The 17,931-nt window shown below is 44.0% G+C and overlaps 3 protein-coding genes across 3 annotated transcripts; 2 read left to right on the top strand and 1 right to left on the bottom strand.

The window, feature by feature from the left end:
- Positions 1-3,013: 3,013 nt before the first annotated feature.
- Positions 3,014-6,118, top strand: ColSpa_11548 (putative transcriptional regulatory protein; the record flags this gene model as incomplete). Its single annotated transcript, XM_049277760.1, has 2 exons — positions 3,014-3,243; positions 3,844-6,118. 2 exons carry the CDS (start codon positions 3,014-3,016, stop codon positions 6,116-6,118), a joined length of 2,505 nt encoding a protein of 834 aa, XP_049133717.1.
- Positions 6,119-7,161: 1,043 nt separating this feature from the next.
- On the bottom strand, positions 7,162-7,873 carry ColSpa_11547 (copper transport protein ctr4; the record flags this gene model as incomplete). The annotated part of the gene is made up of 3 exons (XM_049277759.1): positions 7,162-7,637; positions 7,730-7,760; positions 7,826-7,873. The coding sequence occupies 3 exons, from the start codon at positions 7,871-7,873 to the stop codon at positions 7,162-7,164; spliced, it is 555 nt and encodes a 184-aa protein (XP_049133716.1).
- Positions 7,874-10,436: 2,563 nt separating this feature from the next.
- Positions 10,437-12,413, top strand: ColSpa_11546 (ferric reductase transmembrane component 3; the record flags this gene model as incomplete). The annotated part of the gene is made up of 1 exon (XM_049277758.1): positions 10,437-12,413. One exon carries the CDS (start codon positions 10,437-10,439, stop codon positions 12,411-12,413), a length of 1,977 nt encoding a protein of 658 aa, XP_049133715.1.
- Positions 12,414-17,931: the final 5,518 nt, after the last annotated feature.

Genomic DNA, 17,931 nt, shown 5'->3' with positions numbered 1-17,931 from the left:
GAAGGCGAGGGAGGGTGTACGAGATGGCGCAGAACGATGGCGAATACATGATAATACCTAGATGTGGGTGATGGTTGGCGTTGGCGGCGGGCGAGCCTCACCCGTTCACCGAGCAAGCCCCGCCCAATTCATCGACATGCCGGAGGATGATCCTCGTTGCTCGGGACGGGAAAGGCCGCAGCAGGAAGATATGTATGGCGCTAACTGGCCAACCACGGTCGACTCGACACAGGTGCATGAGAGCACCAGCAAGGGACGTGGATGTGGGAGCACAGGCGGTATCGCGATAGCGGCTCCTTTGTATTGCCTTGGCGTATGGTTGCTTACATGTGTACTTGGGTGGCAGATGGTGTCGTGTCCTGGTAGTGCGCCCTCGGTCATGCTGCGTGGTAGAGGATGCAGTGACATCAACTCGGGCCAGTTTTGACCCAACAGTGTCACGATCCAGGCACGTCCGATCACGGGAGAAGAGGAGAACTCGGAGCAGAGGGACAATTGGGCCCGAGACCTGCCCCGGAATTTGTCTGGCGAGCCTGTGAGGTGCCTGAGAAAGCTCGGCAACGTCTCTCAGGCAATGCTATGTGGTCCAGGCATTCACTTCTGCCGCTTCTGCAAGGCATCCTACCCCACCTCCGGGCCATCCATGACCGGACTCCACACACGGTACTCCGCATTCTTGGTGGACCTAGAAAAGATACAGGTATGTATGTAGGTAGGGGAGGTAAGGTAGGTAGGGACGGAGGCGGATGGCTCTCCACCGCACTAAACGCACCTCATGGTGAGGCACGGAATAGTGGGACGACCCAAAACACTGCAACCACCCGGGCGTTGCTATTACGATGCTGATCGGGAGTCGTCCTTGTCGGGCCCCGGCCACCGGGCACGCCCACGGTTCATGTGGTCCATCACGGCCCACAAGAAATCCAGCTACCTAGGTAGGTAGTGTACCTCAGCTTCCCCGGATTTCTGCAAAAAAGCCCAGTGTCATGGAGGTGATGTGGTTTGATGTGCCCTGCCGTTGACAGCAGGTCGGATGCCATCTTATCCTTCCTTGCTAGTGTTTCCAGGTTTGTGGCCGTGGGCGTGAAACTCGTTCGCTGTCACAGCGAACGACACCATGTCATGATGAGATATTTTGGCGTGGTGATCATGGCGCTGTCGTGGATCGTCGACTAACCACTCTAGGTACACTGATGAGGGCCGAGTGTACATTTGATCTGGAGAGAGCAAAGTCGTCGGAGTTCTGTCCTGCTGTTGCAGCTCGTGTAGAAGCACCGATGCTTATAGCGCAAGAGACGACACAGTGGCCACACAGACTTTGCATTTGTGGGGGGCAGATGGACTGATCCGCGTACTGTTCCGATGCGACATTAGCCACTGCATCTTTCACAGCTCAACAAGCATTTTAATTCCAAGCAGTTCAATACCATTAACAATATCAAGCAGCTTTGGGAAGGTCAAGTCTGTCCTCAATCGCCCACAGCCAGCGGAATCCTGGACCGGATAAGCATGGCTTTGGGCTGGGCAACTGATAGGTCGGCAGATTTTTCCTGAAGCGTCCCAAGGGTTTGTCGACGCAGCAGCGCGCCAGCAAGCAAGCAACATCGGGCGGCAGGCCATACTTGGCCTAAAGCAGACATCAAGGGGGGTTCCTCCTTGGCCACCATCTCCAAAGTGGCAGCCACCTCCACACTCACGTTTGTGACGATCTGAGTGGCTGTCGCGTGACCATGTGTTCCACAATTTTATAACACGACCGTGTGATTGGCCCCGAAATACCTACCTAAGATACATAGTACATACACACGTACCTCGGGTGATTCTCTCCCAGCGCTTCTCCGCATTCTCCATTCCCCCCATTTTCCTCTCCTCTCCTCTGCTCTCTCCTCGTGCGGGCAGCGGCCAAGGCGGGCTTGTGCTTCCTTTATTCTTCTTCCCCACACAATCCATTTCGATCCCGGCCGCCCCCAACCGAGCGACACCAGGCAATCCGAAAAGACTTGCTTGCTGCTTCAGTCACTCCTAACGCCGCGCAACCAATACCACCACCGCCTTGGCCGTACCCAGTCTTGGTCTCGCCGACAATTCCGAGCCTTCTGCCATTGTCACGAGACAACCTCACGCTACACGCTCGTGTCCCATGGAATCGGACACATCAAAGTGTGGCAGAGAACCCAACTTTTCTGGCTCGCTCGGTACCCGCAAACGTCGTCTCTTCTTACCCTGGCTTGCTCAGGTGGTCGGGATTGCTTCCCTCAATACTCTTGCAGGTTGAATTGCCCAGAGGAACCACCCTTCTAGTATACCTGGTATTTCGCAAGCTGCCGAGGCCTGTTGACGCGGCGCGCTCACCAATGAGAAGAGAGCATAGCCGTGCTGTCTCTTCTGCCCTGAACACCATCTTCTTTCAAGCTTCACGACTTGGTTGCGACCCTCCTCCCATCTTTATACGAACCCATACCTGGACCCGACCACATCCAGGCACGTACTGGACAGGCATCATTGGGCACACAGCCAGTTGCAATTCGGCTCGACGCGATTCGACCTCGATCCAGCCCGCCTCGCCATCCTCCCCTCCCCGGCCCCCGATCGTCTCATCCAATCCCAGGCTCGCGTGTTCTCTCTCTCCACCTCCGCTTCCTCCTCTTTTTCCCCTTCCCCCGAATCCCCCCGCTCTCTACCTTGTCACCCTTCTTTCTCTTTGTCCCCCTCCGTGGCACGTGTGGGACAGAAAAACAAAAATACCCCGAGCCTCATCTCACTCGCCCCCAGCCTCTTGTGCCCTTTTCCCCCCTCTGCTCAACATTACCCCGAGGTTCCCAAGCTTCTCCCGAATCCGCGCGTTGGCATCTCACACGAACGCCTGCAACTCCAGCGCAATCGCTCTCCTTGCGCGCGCGCTGTCCATCCCTCTCGCATTGCGCCCCTCTGCGTCACACTCGCTCCCTGGACAAATCTTCTCGGGGCTGATTTACCCTTTGCCCGCCATCGCCCGGAGACTGCCACACCGAGGATGCAGCACAACGGCCATTCCCTCAGCAGCCGGTCACCGCCCGCAGCTAACACCAAGTCTATCCAGCAGCAGATCCAAATTCAAAACCATGAACAGAACCAGACTCATAGTCAGAATGACCAGGACTCTGACGACGGCAACCAGCTGCATAGCGCCGATGAGAACGACCTTGACCAGGACGATCAGGATGTCACCCGTCTTGGGAAACGCAAGAGACCCATATCTGTTTCGTATGTCGTTCGGTTCCCTAGTCTAGTACAGTCCAATCCACTTCACTCAACCCTACAACTTCTTCGCGTCTCACTCGACTTAACCCCGATTGTTTGGATACCTGAGCATCTATCACCCCCCCACACCTCGCTGCTTCTTTCTTACCTGCTTTCTTGTTTCTGATATGACCCCCGGTGCTTCATCTTTTGCTTCCCCATGTCACCTTCTCCCGAGCCTGTGCCTTCCGAACAGAATCCCGAAGCTAACAATCCAATCCCAAGATGCGAGTTGTGCAAGCAGAGAAAGGTACCGTCGCCCTCAGTGTTCATTTCCGTCCTTTTCCCCCTCCATTCCCCCCTCGCTCGTATTCTTTTTGTTGAGTATTTTTTCCTTCCCCCCTTCGACCTTGCATCTCTGTCTCTACCCGTTCAATCTTCCATCGTCGGTTACTTATCATTATTTCTGGTACTCATCTTTTACCCCCAACTCGCTTTCTCTCTACAACCAATCTTGTCCTCAAAGCCCCTTGTCTCTTAGTTACATGTGCAAAAGCTGTGGCTAATTTGCTGCCACTCTCAGGTAAAATGTGACCGAGGTCAGCCCTCTTGCGGTTGGTGTAGTCGCAATGGTGCACTGTGCGAGTACAAGGAGCGCAAGAAGCCCGGTCTCCGCGCTGGCTATGGACGCGAGCTGGAGCAGCGTTTGGACAAACTCGAGGAGATCCTCAGAGCCCATGCAGAGATTCTTCAGGCCACTTTAACCTCCAACCAACACCACGGCACAGCACCAAGCATACGGAATAGCAACCCCAGTCTGCCAAGTGACCACGGCACACCGCGGGAAGCCAATGCCCTGTTTAGGCCGTCCGAGTCGATCCGGACCCCTCAGGCTGAGACGGCTCTATTCCTTCAGAAGCCGTCTTCTTATCCGCCAACTACTCAGTCTATGGAGTTTGGGATGCCACCTCCAACTCCTTCTATGCATGACTTCCAAGGGCAGATGCCCATGACCAGCATGCCCGCACCGGCTAGCCACGTCTCTGCCATGTCGCACCCTAGCAGCGCGGCTCAGGAGTACTATGGGACGAACCAAACACAACTTCATTCTCCGGACCTTGCCATGGCGCCGAGCCAGGTCTCGACAACGCCTGAGCAGGAGCTGCCGCCTTATGATCTGCTCTATGCCCTGGTCGATCTGTACTTCAAGCACATCAACACTTGGTGTCCTATTCTTCACAGGAAAACAACACTGGACTCTTTGTTTGGGCCTTCGACTTTGGAGGAAAGCGATCGTATTCTCCTCCACGCTATCGTGGCCACAACGCTGCGGTATTCGACTGATTCAAGACTTACCGAAGAGAGCAGGCAACATTATCACTCCATCTCCAAGCAAAGAGTCTTGCTCTTCGGCATGGAAAACTCTTCAGTCAAAGCCTTGCAAGCCTTGGTAATTCTTGCTCTCGACCTGGTTGGCAACAGCAATGGCCCTCCTGGTTGGAACATCATGGCCTTGATTACGAGATCGGTTGTGCAGCTTGGGTTGGCCGTGGAGAGCACGTCTTTCTCGGTCTCGCCAAACTTCACATCTATTTATACCCTCAGGGCCATGATTCTGCCAGAACCTAAAGACTTCATCGAGGAAGAATCCAGACGGCGGCTTTTCTGGATGATATATCTCCTGGATCGGTACGCCACGCTGGCCACTGCCTTCGAATTCGCGCTGGATGACAAGGAGATCGACAGGACTCTACCATGTCGAGATGATCTGTGGATAAAGAATCAAAAGGTCGAGACACGGTGGTTCCGAACCCATGACCACCCGGAGGACACGAATCCAGAGTACGACATTAATAAGCCAGAGAACCTAGGAGCTTTCTCGTACTACATAGAGATCCTAGCGATACTGTCCAAGATCCACAAGTTTCTGAAGCAACCCGTTGACATCAGCGCTTTGAGCGACGTGGAGCAGTGGCAGATGCGGTACAAGGAGCTGGACAACATGCTTACTTCATGGAAGTTCGGTCTTCCCGGTGAATACGGCAATATGGCCAAGCTATTTCAGCCCGGAAACAAGACGCTGAACTGCGGATGGGTGATGCTGCATGCCACCTATCACACTGCGGTGATACGGCTGCACTCCTCGGCTGCATATCCCACCACTCGGTCACCAATTTTCACTCCTTCATACAGTGCTTCGCAGCGTTGTCATGGTGCGGTCGAAAATATCGCGGCTCTGGGCGAGTTCGTCGTCAATAACGGGCTTTTGGCAAAGCTCGGCCCGCCTTTCGCCTTCACTCTATGGGTTGCCTCGCGTTTACTGCTCGTCCACGGCTCTACCGTAGAGCATAAGCTATCCCCCCAGATCCGGTTCTTCGTGGAGACATTGCGAGAAATGGGGCGCTACTGGCCGGTGGCAGCGCGCTACTGCCTTCTTCTGCAACGTGTCCTCGATGAACACCGCGATAGTGAGCGGCAAGGCGATGGTGTCACTCCCAGTTCGGTCAAGATACTGGCTGACATGCGGCGCACGGCGTTTGACCTCGATTTTCTCATTTCTCGACAACCACGTGCGAATGGTATGCCTAACCATAGCCGTCTACCAAGCGTTACGCCAGCGAGGACGCCAGCACCAAATGAGCTTGAGTATCTGGACGTCTTTGATTTCTTCAACGTGCCACGGTTGCCAGTAGGCAATGAGAACATCGTCGGCATCCAGCACGGCATGAGTAACGCTAATGGGCAGAACGGAGCTCCGTCTGGGATGGACGGTAGCAGTGAAAATGGTAGCACAAATGCCCCAGCTCCGCAAGGCAACGAGTTCAACATTACAAACTTCATGGTCGACGCAAATAGCGATTGGCTATTTAAGCAGGAGGGTGCCAAGTTCCTCTCGTAAGCCACAATTTATGGCGAGGTACAGTTAGGTGTTTCCCAGCGGCAGCCAGGAATTGTGTTGGCAGGCGTGCTGCTTCCTAAGGTTGCATTGGCAACGTATAATGCATGAACCAAGTAATGTTTCAATGTCTTTCCTGTTCGGTCCGGAGTCATCCTATCAGGGACCGTCTAGCTCCCCGGGGCACTCTTGTAGCGTTTGCTTTGTATGGTCATGACGGACTTTGTGTCGAGCAGATATGAGTGAGGAAGCCCTGGTCAAGCAAAGGGGGGGATGTGAATAGTTTTTGTTTTTCCCTGTCTGAACAACCCCAAAATGGAAGGAAAGGGGCTCTCATGGTAGCTTTGGAAGAAACCAAAATAAAAAAATGGCGGGGGGTGTTGCAGAACCAGTGGTGTATCAGCTTCGCGGGCCTAATTATGTCCTGTCATCGTCTGTGGCTAGCCTTTGTCAGGTGTAGTTGTAACAGCCTCGTCGAAACTCGTCTGGGACTTTGTCGTTCTGTCTGATCAGGAAACTGAGCAACAGTTGTGTAATGTTGCACACGGTGGAGGCAACACGATATCATGCATGAATCTTGTAGACGCTTTAGTGAAAAGTTGGTTATTTCAATACCAAGGAGACAGGCCAGAAAAACCAAGTTCCCTCGAGGAATCAGCACAGCACAACCTCTGTATCGATATCCAGCAAGGTTGCGAGATCTATGGCGAAGAGCGATGGCAAACGTTTGAGTCGCCAAGATTGACACGAAGAGAGTTGGGTGTAAGCAAACAAGGACAGCATTTGGTCCAGTCCCGGTGCTTAACGCTTCCACCTTTGCGATGTGGGTTGAAACGTTGACATGCATAAGATGAAGGGTATATAAATTCATTATACGAAGAGCCGCCAGGCCACTTATCTCAATGGTCTCGTGCCTGCTCTCCACTCGATCGGAACGATGGAGGTCCCATAATGCAAGGGTGACGAACAGTCCCAGCGCACCAACGCCCGATCATGACGCAAATCAAAACGCCCCAAGCGATATCATTTCATGTACTTCCTTCCACTCAACCGCAGCATACACTCGGCTCCTCAATGCCGGAAATATTGGGACTTGATGCCGTGGGAGCTTCCAAGACGACACGGACCACAAGCCAGTCACACAGGAACTTGCCGAGGCCAGCACCGATAATGATGGAGATGATGAGGTATCCGTTGTAGTACATAGCCAACAGCATTACAATGTAGGCGAGACCGAAGGTGGCGGCATGGATTAGGGATCGGATGAGCTGCTGCAACGGGGATGCGCGGAAGACAAGAGTTTGTGGCACCGCGACAGCCGGGGGCTCGCAGCAATTGGTCTCCTTAGGTATGCGAGCCTGGAGCTCGGCGGCGCGAGCTTGGAACTGGCGCTGGATCAGAGCATCGTACTCTTTGCCGAGGCGGCGGAAGACCTCGAGGAAAACGGTGAGCAGGCTGACGCCGATGCAGCTGGCGGCGAACATGCCGGCGTTCTTGATTTGCCATGATTCGGAGAGGAAACCTGAAAGCGACGATCAGCATGGGTTATTTTACAGGTCATGTAGGCCCCGGGACTCTGCAACAATCGGCGACAGCGTTTTCCGTTATACGTACAAGCATCAATGGTATACCAGTTCCACAACATCTAACGGCATGTTAGCAGGCTATCCCAACATGATATACAGGCAATGATGGGAGAGAGTGACATACCGACATCTTGCAGTCGGTCGTGGAACTACTCATTGAGCCATGATCCATGATGGGCTGGTTGGATATCGAAGATACTCAAATCCAAGGTGAGGTGTCACGTCGATCCGTCAGAGAGACGATACGCCGAAAGAAGCTCTTCGCAATGGGGGATGGAATCGGCTAGAGCGCAGCAATTCGAAGAGGTATCGGAATTAAATCAAGGTGTTGCAAAGTGGGTGTATTGGAGCGCCGCAGAATCGCCAGATTCGAGAGTTACGTGAGGTACGAGGACCGTGATTGAGTGCGACTGTGGTGGTTGTGGAGTGTCGCGGGTTGAAGTGAGGTTAGATCGAGTTGATATCTGCCGAGGAAGACCAGAAAAATGACAGTCGGAGGGAGACGTGACATGCGGCGGCGTAAGGGTCGCCGGGCCTAGTTTGCTTGATATCTATGCAGGAATGGCTGAACCACCCTGGTCTGGGTGCTGGGGCAGCAAGTGAGGAGAGGGGAGGAGAGGGAATCAGGAGCCCCGCAGCATCAGCACGGACGACATCGGCAGTAGTTGCAACGGCGACAGAAAGAGGGAGAATTGGGATTGAGTTCAGTTCTGTTTTAGCGCAAGGGCCAAGGAAGCGGTTGACAGATCCTAGTCCAATTGAATGGTGGTGCCGCGCAAGTTTCAAGAGTGGCAAGATGGAGAGCATGAGCATGGGCAAGGGCTGTTGAATGGGTGAAGCTTCAACGAGAAGGGAAGAGAGAGTTGCGAGAGTAAAGAGGCTACCACTCGGGGCCTGACGATAGAGAGAGAGAGGCAAAAGGGTAGGGTGCCATTGACTTTGACATTGGATGATTGGGCATTGGACGACGGGACGCCAAGTGACACAAGTTGCCACTATGGCCGGTGCTGTGAGCACGATACGCGCAAGGGACCCTCTATCTTGCTCACGCTAACCTGGGGTTGGACTCGAGTTGGACATAGGGGTGGCTGAGGATGCTGAATCGAGTTGGTTCGCCGATAGCATTGGCGGTGTCTGCTGAGGGAAATCACGACTCACGATACTTGCACTGGTTTGCCGATATCTCGGCCGTCTTAGCGTATGTAATAACTTGCGCATCTGCCAAGTGATCCGAAGCCACACGTGTTGCGGTTTGCCAAGAATCGCATCTCTTTCGAGCTCCTGCTAATTACCTAGTACGGTGGGATTTCTAATTGATGCGTAACTTCTCTAAGGTAGGGCAGAAACTGGAGTGGGCCCATCGCCCGCCACTGAAACCAAAGCGGATTGAAGATGGCCCCCACATCTTTCAGGTCTGCTGGGGCGAATGGCCACTCAGCACTGGGGGGGACTTGCACGCTGAGCAGAGCTTGTTTGCTCGTTTAAACAGTTATATCAGCCCCCGACTTGGAGATGGAAGGAGAAAAGGGAAGGGCCTTGACGGCCCCAAGAGCCGCAACGCTCGTGCCACCCCGGGTCCGCTCCCCACATGGTCCCCGTTTCCGCGACTGGCCCCGATCGGGCCCCGCTTTCCGGCAGAAACTTGCTCAAAGGTGCTCAACTTGCCCATTCGGGTGCCTCTCGCTCGTGTCACTTACTCACTAGCTCGCTCAGAGCGTCTCACTCGTTGTCTCTCTGCCCAAACCTCCAAGCCCATTGCCCAATCGCAGCCCCTTGGATTTTACATTCTTTTCCTGTTCCCTCATCGCTCTTGATTCCACATATGATATGTACTACTCGTTTGCCTTGGCCCACTCCCAGCTAGATTCAAGACTCAGACCCATAACCCTTCTTCCAATTCAAATGCCATACTGAGCCCAGATGTGCTCTAGGCATTTCCCGCTGGACTTGGCTCCGGCCTGGCTCGTCATGGCTCGGCCATTCCTAATGACACACAAACTTGCTCAAGAAGAAACGCGACAAGTGGGTAGCTAACATGGATAAGATGCCCACTCGCGCACCATCACGAGTGAACGTGCCAATGAATTCGTGTAAACGTGTCTAGTGCGGTCCTCCCGGTTCCTCGTCCGATCCCAAACATCGCGGAGCCGCCCCTCCAATCCCACCCGACTCGGAAACATACCAAGGCCCCTACATTAACTAGCCACCCACCGGAAACTCCCAAACACGACCACGGCTCGCATGGCGTCCCGGAAACCTTCTCAAATCCAGCCTCGTCCCGTTTTTCTCATGCAAAGGATGCAACGATACCACATTGTCGGTGCCACCCGTCTGTTTAGCCTTAAGAGTCTCCGCGTCGCCGGCCGCCGCCTCTTTTCGACCATTGCCATCTCATCCCGTCCCTCTCAGCTCATATCATCCCGCTGGCTGTCAATATCTTTTTTATCTCTCCTGCCAGCCACACACATTTCTACAGTGTCCTCCAGCTTCTTTTGGACAACATCGTACGCCAGCTGGGACGCAGTAAACTTGACGACCACTTGGGCCACAGATGCCAGCTTGTAAGACTTCTTGACAGTCTGTTGTCATATCCCTTCGGACGACGAATTCATCGAAGAAGACGGTGCTGGGTGCTATTATATTTACGTCTTCTGCACGTTGTCCTACCTGTCATCCCCCTCTTCCTGCGATTACCAGTAAGGCTGGTTACTTGACGACGCCCGTCATCCAGCGACATGGACTTTCATCTCAAGAGCCAGCTGGCGGCTCGTCATATTCAGAACATAAGCGAGGCCGCCTCGATAGAACCCCATTGGGGCTACGTAGACCGAGCGATCCCCTGCACGAATGATGCAGGGTCCTGTGCCTACCTCGACGTCGTTTACAACTCCCACGATATCGGCATGTTGTACGTTGGCATTCTATGGGCTACCATTGGAGGTATCTTATTGGTATGGGCCGTAGGTCGACGGGCGCTACCAGGGCTCTCCGAGGAAGACGTACTCCGCGCCGCTCTTCTCGAGGACACTCGCGCAAGTAAGGGCTTCTTCAACCGCCTGCGCCAGACAATCTCGACCGTCACGAACCGATACCTGCTTCCTGACTGCATCCGTCCCATCTTCGGCCGAACCACCCGCCTCCAGGTCCTGATTCTCACCGTCTTGGCGGGATACCTCCTCATCTTCTCGTTTGTTGGCATCGTGTACAACACCTGGATCACGCCAGTCAAGAAGATGCCTGGCGTATACAACACGAGAGTCAGTCTTGGTCCTTGGTCGGACCGTGTCGGAGTCCTTGCCTACGCCCTCACGCCCCTGTCCGTCCTCTTCTCCACCCGGGAGTCTATCCTGTCGCTTCTCACCGGGGTCCCGTACCAGAACTTTAACTTCCTTCACCGTTGGGTTGGATACATCATCGTCGTCCAGTCTGTTCTGCACACCATTGGTTGGCTGGTCATCGAGGTCCGCCTGTATCAGCCTCAGCCCACTGTTGCCGAGGAGTGGATTTCCCAGCTCTACATGATCTGGGGTTGCATCGCCTTGTTCTTCCTCATGGCGCTTTACGTCCTCAGTTTGCCCCCCGTCATCCGGTTGACCGGTTACGAGTTCTTCCGCAAGTCCCATTACGTCCTTGCTATGTTATACGTTGGCGCCTGCATTGGCCATTGGAAGAACCTGGAGTGCTTCATGATCCCAGCTCTTGTCATTTGGTTCTTGGATCGTGCTGCCCGCGCTGTCAGGACCGCCTTGATGCATCACAACTTCATCGAAGGCAGGGGCATGGGTTTCTCGGCCGCGCAGGCTGCCATGACCGTCTTTTCGGATTCCGAAAATGGCGACGTGGTCCGTCTGGACTTTTCTCACCCCCATGATGCGTGGAACATTGGCCAGCACTTCTACTTGTGCTTCACTGAGAGCAGCATCTGGCAGTCACACCCCTTTACTCCATTGAACGCCCCGGTTACGGTGAATGGCAGAACGAAGCACTCCTACATCTTCCGTGCCAAAGGCGGCGAGACCAAGAAGGTTGCCGAGATCGCAGCCCGCAAGTTGGCAGCCGCCTCGGGAGGAAAAGGCGAAGCAGCACCCACAACCTCGGTCATCTTAACAGGACCATACGGTGATCCAATTCTTCGCAACATCACATCGGATGTCAATATCCTCTGTGTCGCAGGTGGAACCGGTGTCACATATGTTCTTCCCACCTTGATGACCTTGAAGAAGCACTCTGTATCTTCACGGAAGCTTGAGCTTGTCTGGGTCGTGCGTCACATGAAGGACGTTGAATGGATCAAGCCTGAGTTAGATGCTTTGGATGCCGAGGTAGGACCCAAAGTCATCGTACACATCTTCGCAACACGCGATGGCAGCAACAGTGTTTCCGCATCAGGGGAATCTAACAAGTTGTCCGAGTCCGAGTCGACGTCCGATGCTGGCAGAGGCTCTGGAGAAAAGCAAGTGCAGGTTTCGACCAGATCAATGGGCGAGGTGACCTCTAGCGATGCCCCTCGGCACCCCGATATGTCCACAGTTGTGCGGCAGTTTGTGGATTCAACCGTCTCAGGAAGGACGGCAGTGTTCGCCAGTGGCCCTGGAGGGTTAATGTCCGATATTCGTGTTGCTGTGGCGCACTGCAACTCGGCGAGCAAGGTATGGCAAGGAGAGGAGCGCTATAATGTGTCTCTTATCCATGATGAGCGTATGGAGCGATGATGAGAAAAGAGCGTCCTGATTTCTGTTGTTCGTATTTTTCTAGATACCATATTTAACCTTAGCGAGACAATATACCCTGCTTCTTAGCCCTTTTACTATCAATATTTTTAGCAACAATCTTTAATAACGTACATGCATAGTGAGGAGGCTACTCTTACTTACTCTCTTTGCATTTATATAAGTTAATTAGGGCCTATGGCCTTGTATCGTGTTTATGGAACTTTTATTGTCATTGATTCTCATTTCGGCCTGGCGCCGTAGCAGCTAATGGCCTTCCATTACATGACTACAGAAGACACTCCGACTTCCGACTCGTCCGCCCCGCCAGCCGCCTCCGAAATTGACGTCGACCGTGACGTCCCCCGGGCCGAGACGCCGCCGTCAAGCAACCAACCCGCCGATCCGGTTCAAATACTGCCATCCTGCTGCCGCTAATAAAAGCTCTAAGCATTAGTAGCACCTTTACGCTATTTGCTTATTTTCATTAGCTTCTTATAAGATATAGCCTTACATTTTTTTATTCCTTTTATAACCTAAATAATAATATTTATAACGTCTTAAAAATATATTATATTGTTAAGGCTTGTAATAATAATTAGCTTAACGTATCTGTATAGCGAGTTACTACTTATAGCGAGTTGTTACCTTTCCTTTATTCTTTTACCTTTTATATAAGTCAATTTAGCTATAACGTATGAAATTAATTAAAACTACTTATTGCCCTTTTCCTTATTACTATCCTAAACTACTTTATATATTTATGTATTATATCTAGGCTTTCTGTAATTGCTATATTGTTATACGTATAGTTTAGTACTTTTTATATAACCCTCTTTCTAGGGGTTATTTTTTCTTTTAGTATTAATATTATCTTTTTCTACTTATAGTACTTTTGTTTTAGTAGTATTAAGTGATTTTCTAAGATATAGTTAAGTCTTTTTAGCTTTTTAGTATTTATTTAATATTTTTATTACTATATAATACTTTTTTTTTTAGCTTTAATAAAAATAAACTTATATATTAACTTATTAATACTTTTAGCTTAAAAGTTAATAATTTTATATATTATTATTAATAAGCTACTTTAATACTATTAGATTTTTTTTTTAAAAGAACTAGTACTTTATATACTATTTAGTACTATAATTAGTGTTTTAAGGTCTTAAGAGTCTTAGCTATTTAGTTATAAGCTAAATAGTTTTAATGTTTTTAGCTTAAAGTCTAAGTAAAAAATAACTACTTTAAGGTTAAAAGGTATAAGGTTTATTTATTAAAAATTAGTTTATATATTATTTTTATTTATTAAAATAAAAAATATTACTTTAAAGGCAAAAAAAAAGTTATTTTTTATAATATATAAAATTTAAATTTATATTATTTTTTGAATTTTATTATTATATAAGTACTTTAATAGGCTAAAGTATTTAATATTAAGAGGCTAAAGCTTATATAATAAATAAAAAGGTATATAAAAAGTAATAATATTTTATTTTTTATAGTATTTATTAAAGTTAATTAATTTATAGCTATTATAGCTATTAAGGATTAAGAGCTAATAAGAACCTTTTATATAAGTCCTTATATATTAATTAAAGTATTTTAGTTAATTTAAGTTAATATTATTTATTATTTATTTATTTTTATTTAAATAAATATATTATATAGCTAAGAATTAGTTATTAGTATATTAAAAAAAGAAGTAATATTTACTTTTTATAATAATATATAAAGGTAATACTTAGCTATTTATATATATACTTTAAATAATAGAAACTATTTTTAATTATTAAGCTACTTTATATAAGGTCTTTTTTTATAGTTAACGTATATACTAGAAAGGGACAGGGTTTCGCGTTTTTGTTTTTCCTTTTATCAGCCTGCAGACATAATCACAGGCCTGATCAGACGTGACTAAGCAGGACCTTTCTAAGTACAAAAGGGGACTCTAGTCAGATACTATCACAGAGAGAAGGCATCAGTATCTAATCACTAAGCAGACAGACAAGCTTGACATCTTTAGACAGGTACTTAGACAGACACAAACAAATTCATTACTTTAATACCTAAATAAGACGTGTAATAAGTGACTGTTGCTTTGTTTCCTTAGGCCTAACTAGACCTCTAAGGTCTAGGAGGGTATCCTCCTCCTCCAGAGATCACGACACACACATGCGTACCACTTAGCAACAAGGGCAAATCTAAACAGACTACAAAACGTGAAGGATACACTTTTCTAGTTTGCTCATAGCCCTGATCAGGCCAAGGAGGACCTGAAAAGAGTAGTATCTCACGGTCTAGGCGTTGGGGTAGTCACTTGGGGTAATCGGTCACTCCAGGTGCACTCGTGACGATACTGGGACCTTGGTGTTTGGTGTGGTTTGTGTGTCAACTGCCCACTTGCTGGCTTCCTTTATCCCACGCAGTTTCAATATATAGCAAGTAGCCTATCATAGCAAGTAACCTACTTCCTCCTTTCTCCTTAAACTTTAACTTTATATTAATATTCTTTTATATATAATAATAAGTTCTTTTTTAAATAAAAGTTATATTATTTTTATAATTAAAGCTATTAAAAAAGACCTAAAACTATTTATATAAAAAATAACCTTTATCTATAATATCTTAAGAATAATACTTTAATATTAATATACTAAATAATTATTATACTATAAGACTTATATAAAATTAATAAAAATAACTAAGTTAAAAAAAATAATAATTCTTAAATAAGTTATTAACTTAATTAATTAAAGATTTTTACTATAACTTAATAATATATAAAATATAATTAATTACTTTTTTAATAAACATAATATAATATATATTAGACCTTAATAAGTAAAGAACTTTATATAATATTAACTATAACTAAAGATATATTTTTAATATAAAATTAACTATTAAAGAGTATTAACTAAGAATCTTATAATTATATAAGCTTAATTTATATTTATATAAAATATAATTATAAAATATAAAATTTATAATAATAATATTTATAGTTAATTTTAATAAAATAAGCTTTTTAATAAAAATACTATTATATATAAAAGTTATTATAACCTTTAATTACTATAAAAGGCCTTATATAAAAAAGCCTAGTAATTATAAATAGGTTTCTATTATTTAAGGTATATATATAAATAGCTAAGTATTACCTTTATATATTATTATTAAAAGTAAATATTACTTTTTTTATAGTATACTAATAGCTAATTTTTATTTTAATAATATATTTATTTTAGTAAAAATAAATAAACTATAAATAAGATTAGCTTTAATTAACTATAATATTTTAAAAAATATATAAAGTCTTATATAAAAAGTATTAAGTAGCTCTTAATTCTTAATAGCTATAATAACTATAAGTTTACTAAGTTTAATAATTACTATAAGAAATATAATATTATTACTTTTTATATATTTTCTTATTTATTATATAAGCTTTAGCCTTTTAATATTAGCTATTTTAGTTTATTAAAAGCGTTATATAATAAAGAAATTAAAAAAATAATATAAATATAGATTAACATATATACATAGTGAGTTACCTATTATAGTAAGTCACCTACTTCCCTTTTCTTTTACACCTTTTCTTTTCCTTTTAGCTTTACTTTATATATAATAATAAGTTTTACTTTAAATAAAAGCTATATTCTTTTTATACTCTAAGCTATTAAAAAAGACCTAAAATTATCTATATAAAAGGCTATTTTTATTTATAATATCTTAAGAATAATACTCTATAATTAATATATTAAACAACTACTATAATAAAAAACATAATTAAAATTAATAAAAATAACTAAGCTAAAGAAAATAGTAATTCTTAAATAAGTTATTAACTTAATTAATTAAGGATTTTTACTATAACTTAATAATATATAAGATATAGCTAATTACTTTTTTAATAAATATAATATAATATATATTAGACCTTAATAAGTAAAGAACTTTATATAATATTAATTATAACTAAAGATATATTTTTAATATAAAATTAACTATTAAAGGGTATTAGCTAAGGATCCTATAATTATATAGGCCTAGTTTACTTTTATATAAAATATAGTTATAAAATATAGAATTTATAATAATAATATCTATAATTTTAATAAAATAGGCTTTTTAATAAAAATACTATTATATATAAAGGTTATTATAACTTTTAATTATAAAAAAAGGCCTTTTATAAAATAGCTTAGTAATTATAAATAAGTTTTTATTATTTAAGGCGTATATATAAATAGCTATATATTACTTTTATATATTATTATTAAAAATAAATATTACTTTTTTTTTTAGTATACTAATAACTAATTTTTACTTTAATAGTATATTTACTTTAATAAAAATAAATAAACTATAAATAAGATTAAGTTAGATTAGTTATAGTATTTTAAAAAGTATATAAAGTCTTATATAAAGGGTATTAAGTAGCTTTTAATCTTTAATAGCTATAATAGTTATAAGTTTATTAAGTTTAATAATTACTATAAGAAATATAATATTATTACTTTTTATATATTTATTTATTTATTATATAAGCTTTAGCTTCTTAATATTAGTTATTTTAGTCTATTAAAAGCATTATATAATAAAAAAATTAAAGAAATAATATAAATATAAATTATATATATTACTAAAAATAACATTTTTTTACTTTTAAAGTAGCTTTTTTTACTTTAATAAGTAAAAAAAACATATAAGCTAGTTTTAGATAAGCTAGCCTTATACCTTTTAACCTAGAAGTAGTTATTTCTTGCTTAGATTTTAAGCTAAAAACACTAATATTATCTAATTTACGTTTAAGTAGCTAAGGCTCTTAGGACCTAAAGACATTAATTATAGTATATAACGCTATATAAAGCTTTATATTACTTAAAAAAAAGATTTATAGTTATTAACCTCTAAAAAAGAAGATAATAAGTAGTTTTAATTAATTTTATATAATAGTACTTAATTAACTTATATAAATAGCTAGAGGGTAGGTAAAGGTAAGCTACTTACTATAATGGGCTACTTACTATACATGTACGTTAGAAGTTATAATAACTTTTGTGTGTAATAGTATTTTTATTAAAAAGCTAGTTTTATTAAAATTATAAATATTATAATTTTATATTTTATAATTATGTTTTATATAAGTATAAATTAGCCTTATATAATTATAAGATCCTTAGTTAAGGCCTTTTAATAGTTAATTTAATATTAAAATTATATTTTTAATTAAGGTTATTATTATATAAAGTTTTTTGTTTATTAAAGTCTAATATATATTATGTTATATTTAGAAAGTAGTTAGTTAGCTATATCTTATATATTTTCTTATTATAAGAGAAACCTTTAATTAATTAGGTTAATAACTTATTTAAGAATTATTTTTTTCTTAATTATAGTTATTTTTATTAAATTTAGTTATCTTTTAGTTTATATAATATATCTAGTGTATTAGTTATATAGTATTATTTAGAGGACCTTAAAGATAAATATTGTTTTTTTATAGACATTTTTGGGT

This window comes from Colletotrichum spaethianum, assembly GCF_022836535.1.
Source record: "Colletotrichum spaethianum MAFF 239500 DNA, contig48, whole genome shotgun sequence".
Lineage (NCBI taxonomy): Eukaryota > Fungi > Ascomycota > Sordariomycetes > Glomerellales > Glomerellaceae > Colletotrichum > Colletotrichum spaethianum.
This window is presented reverse-complemented; position numbering and strand designations above follow the sequence as displayed.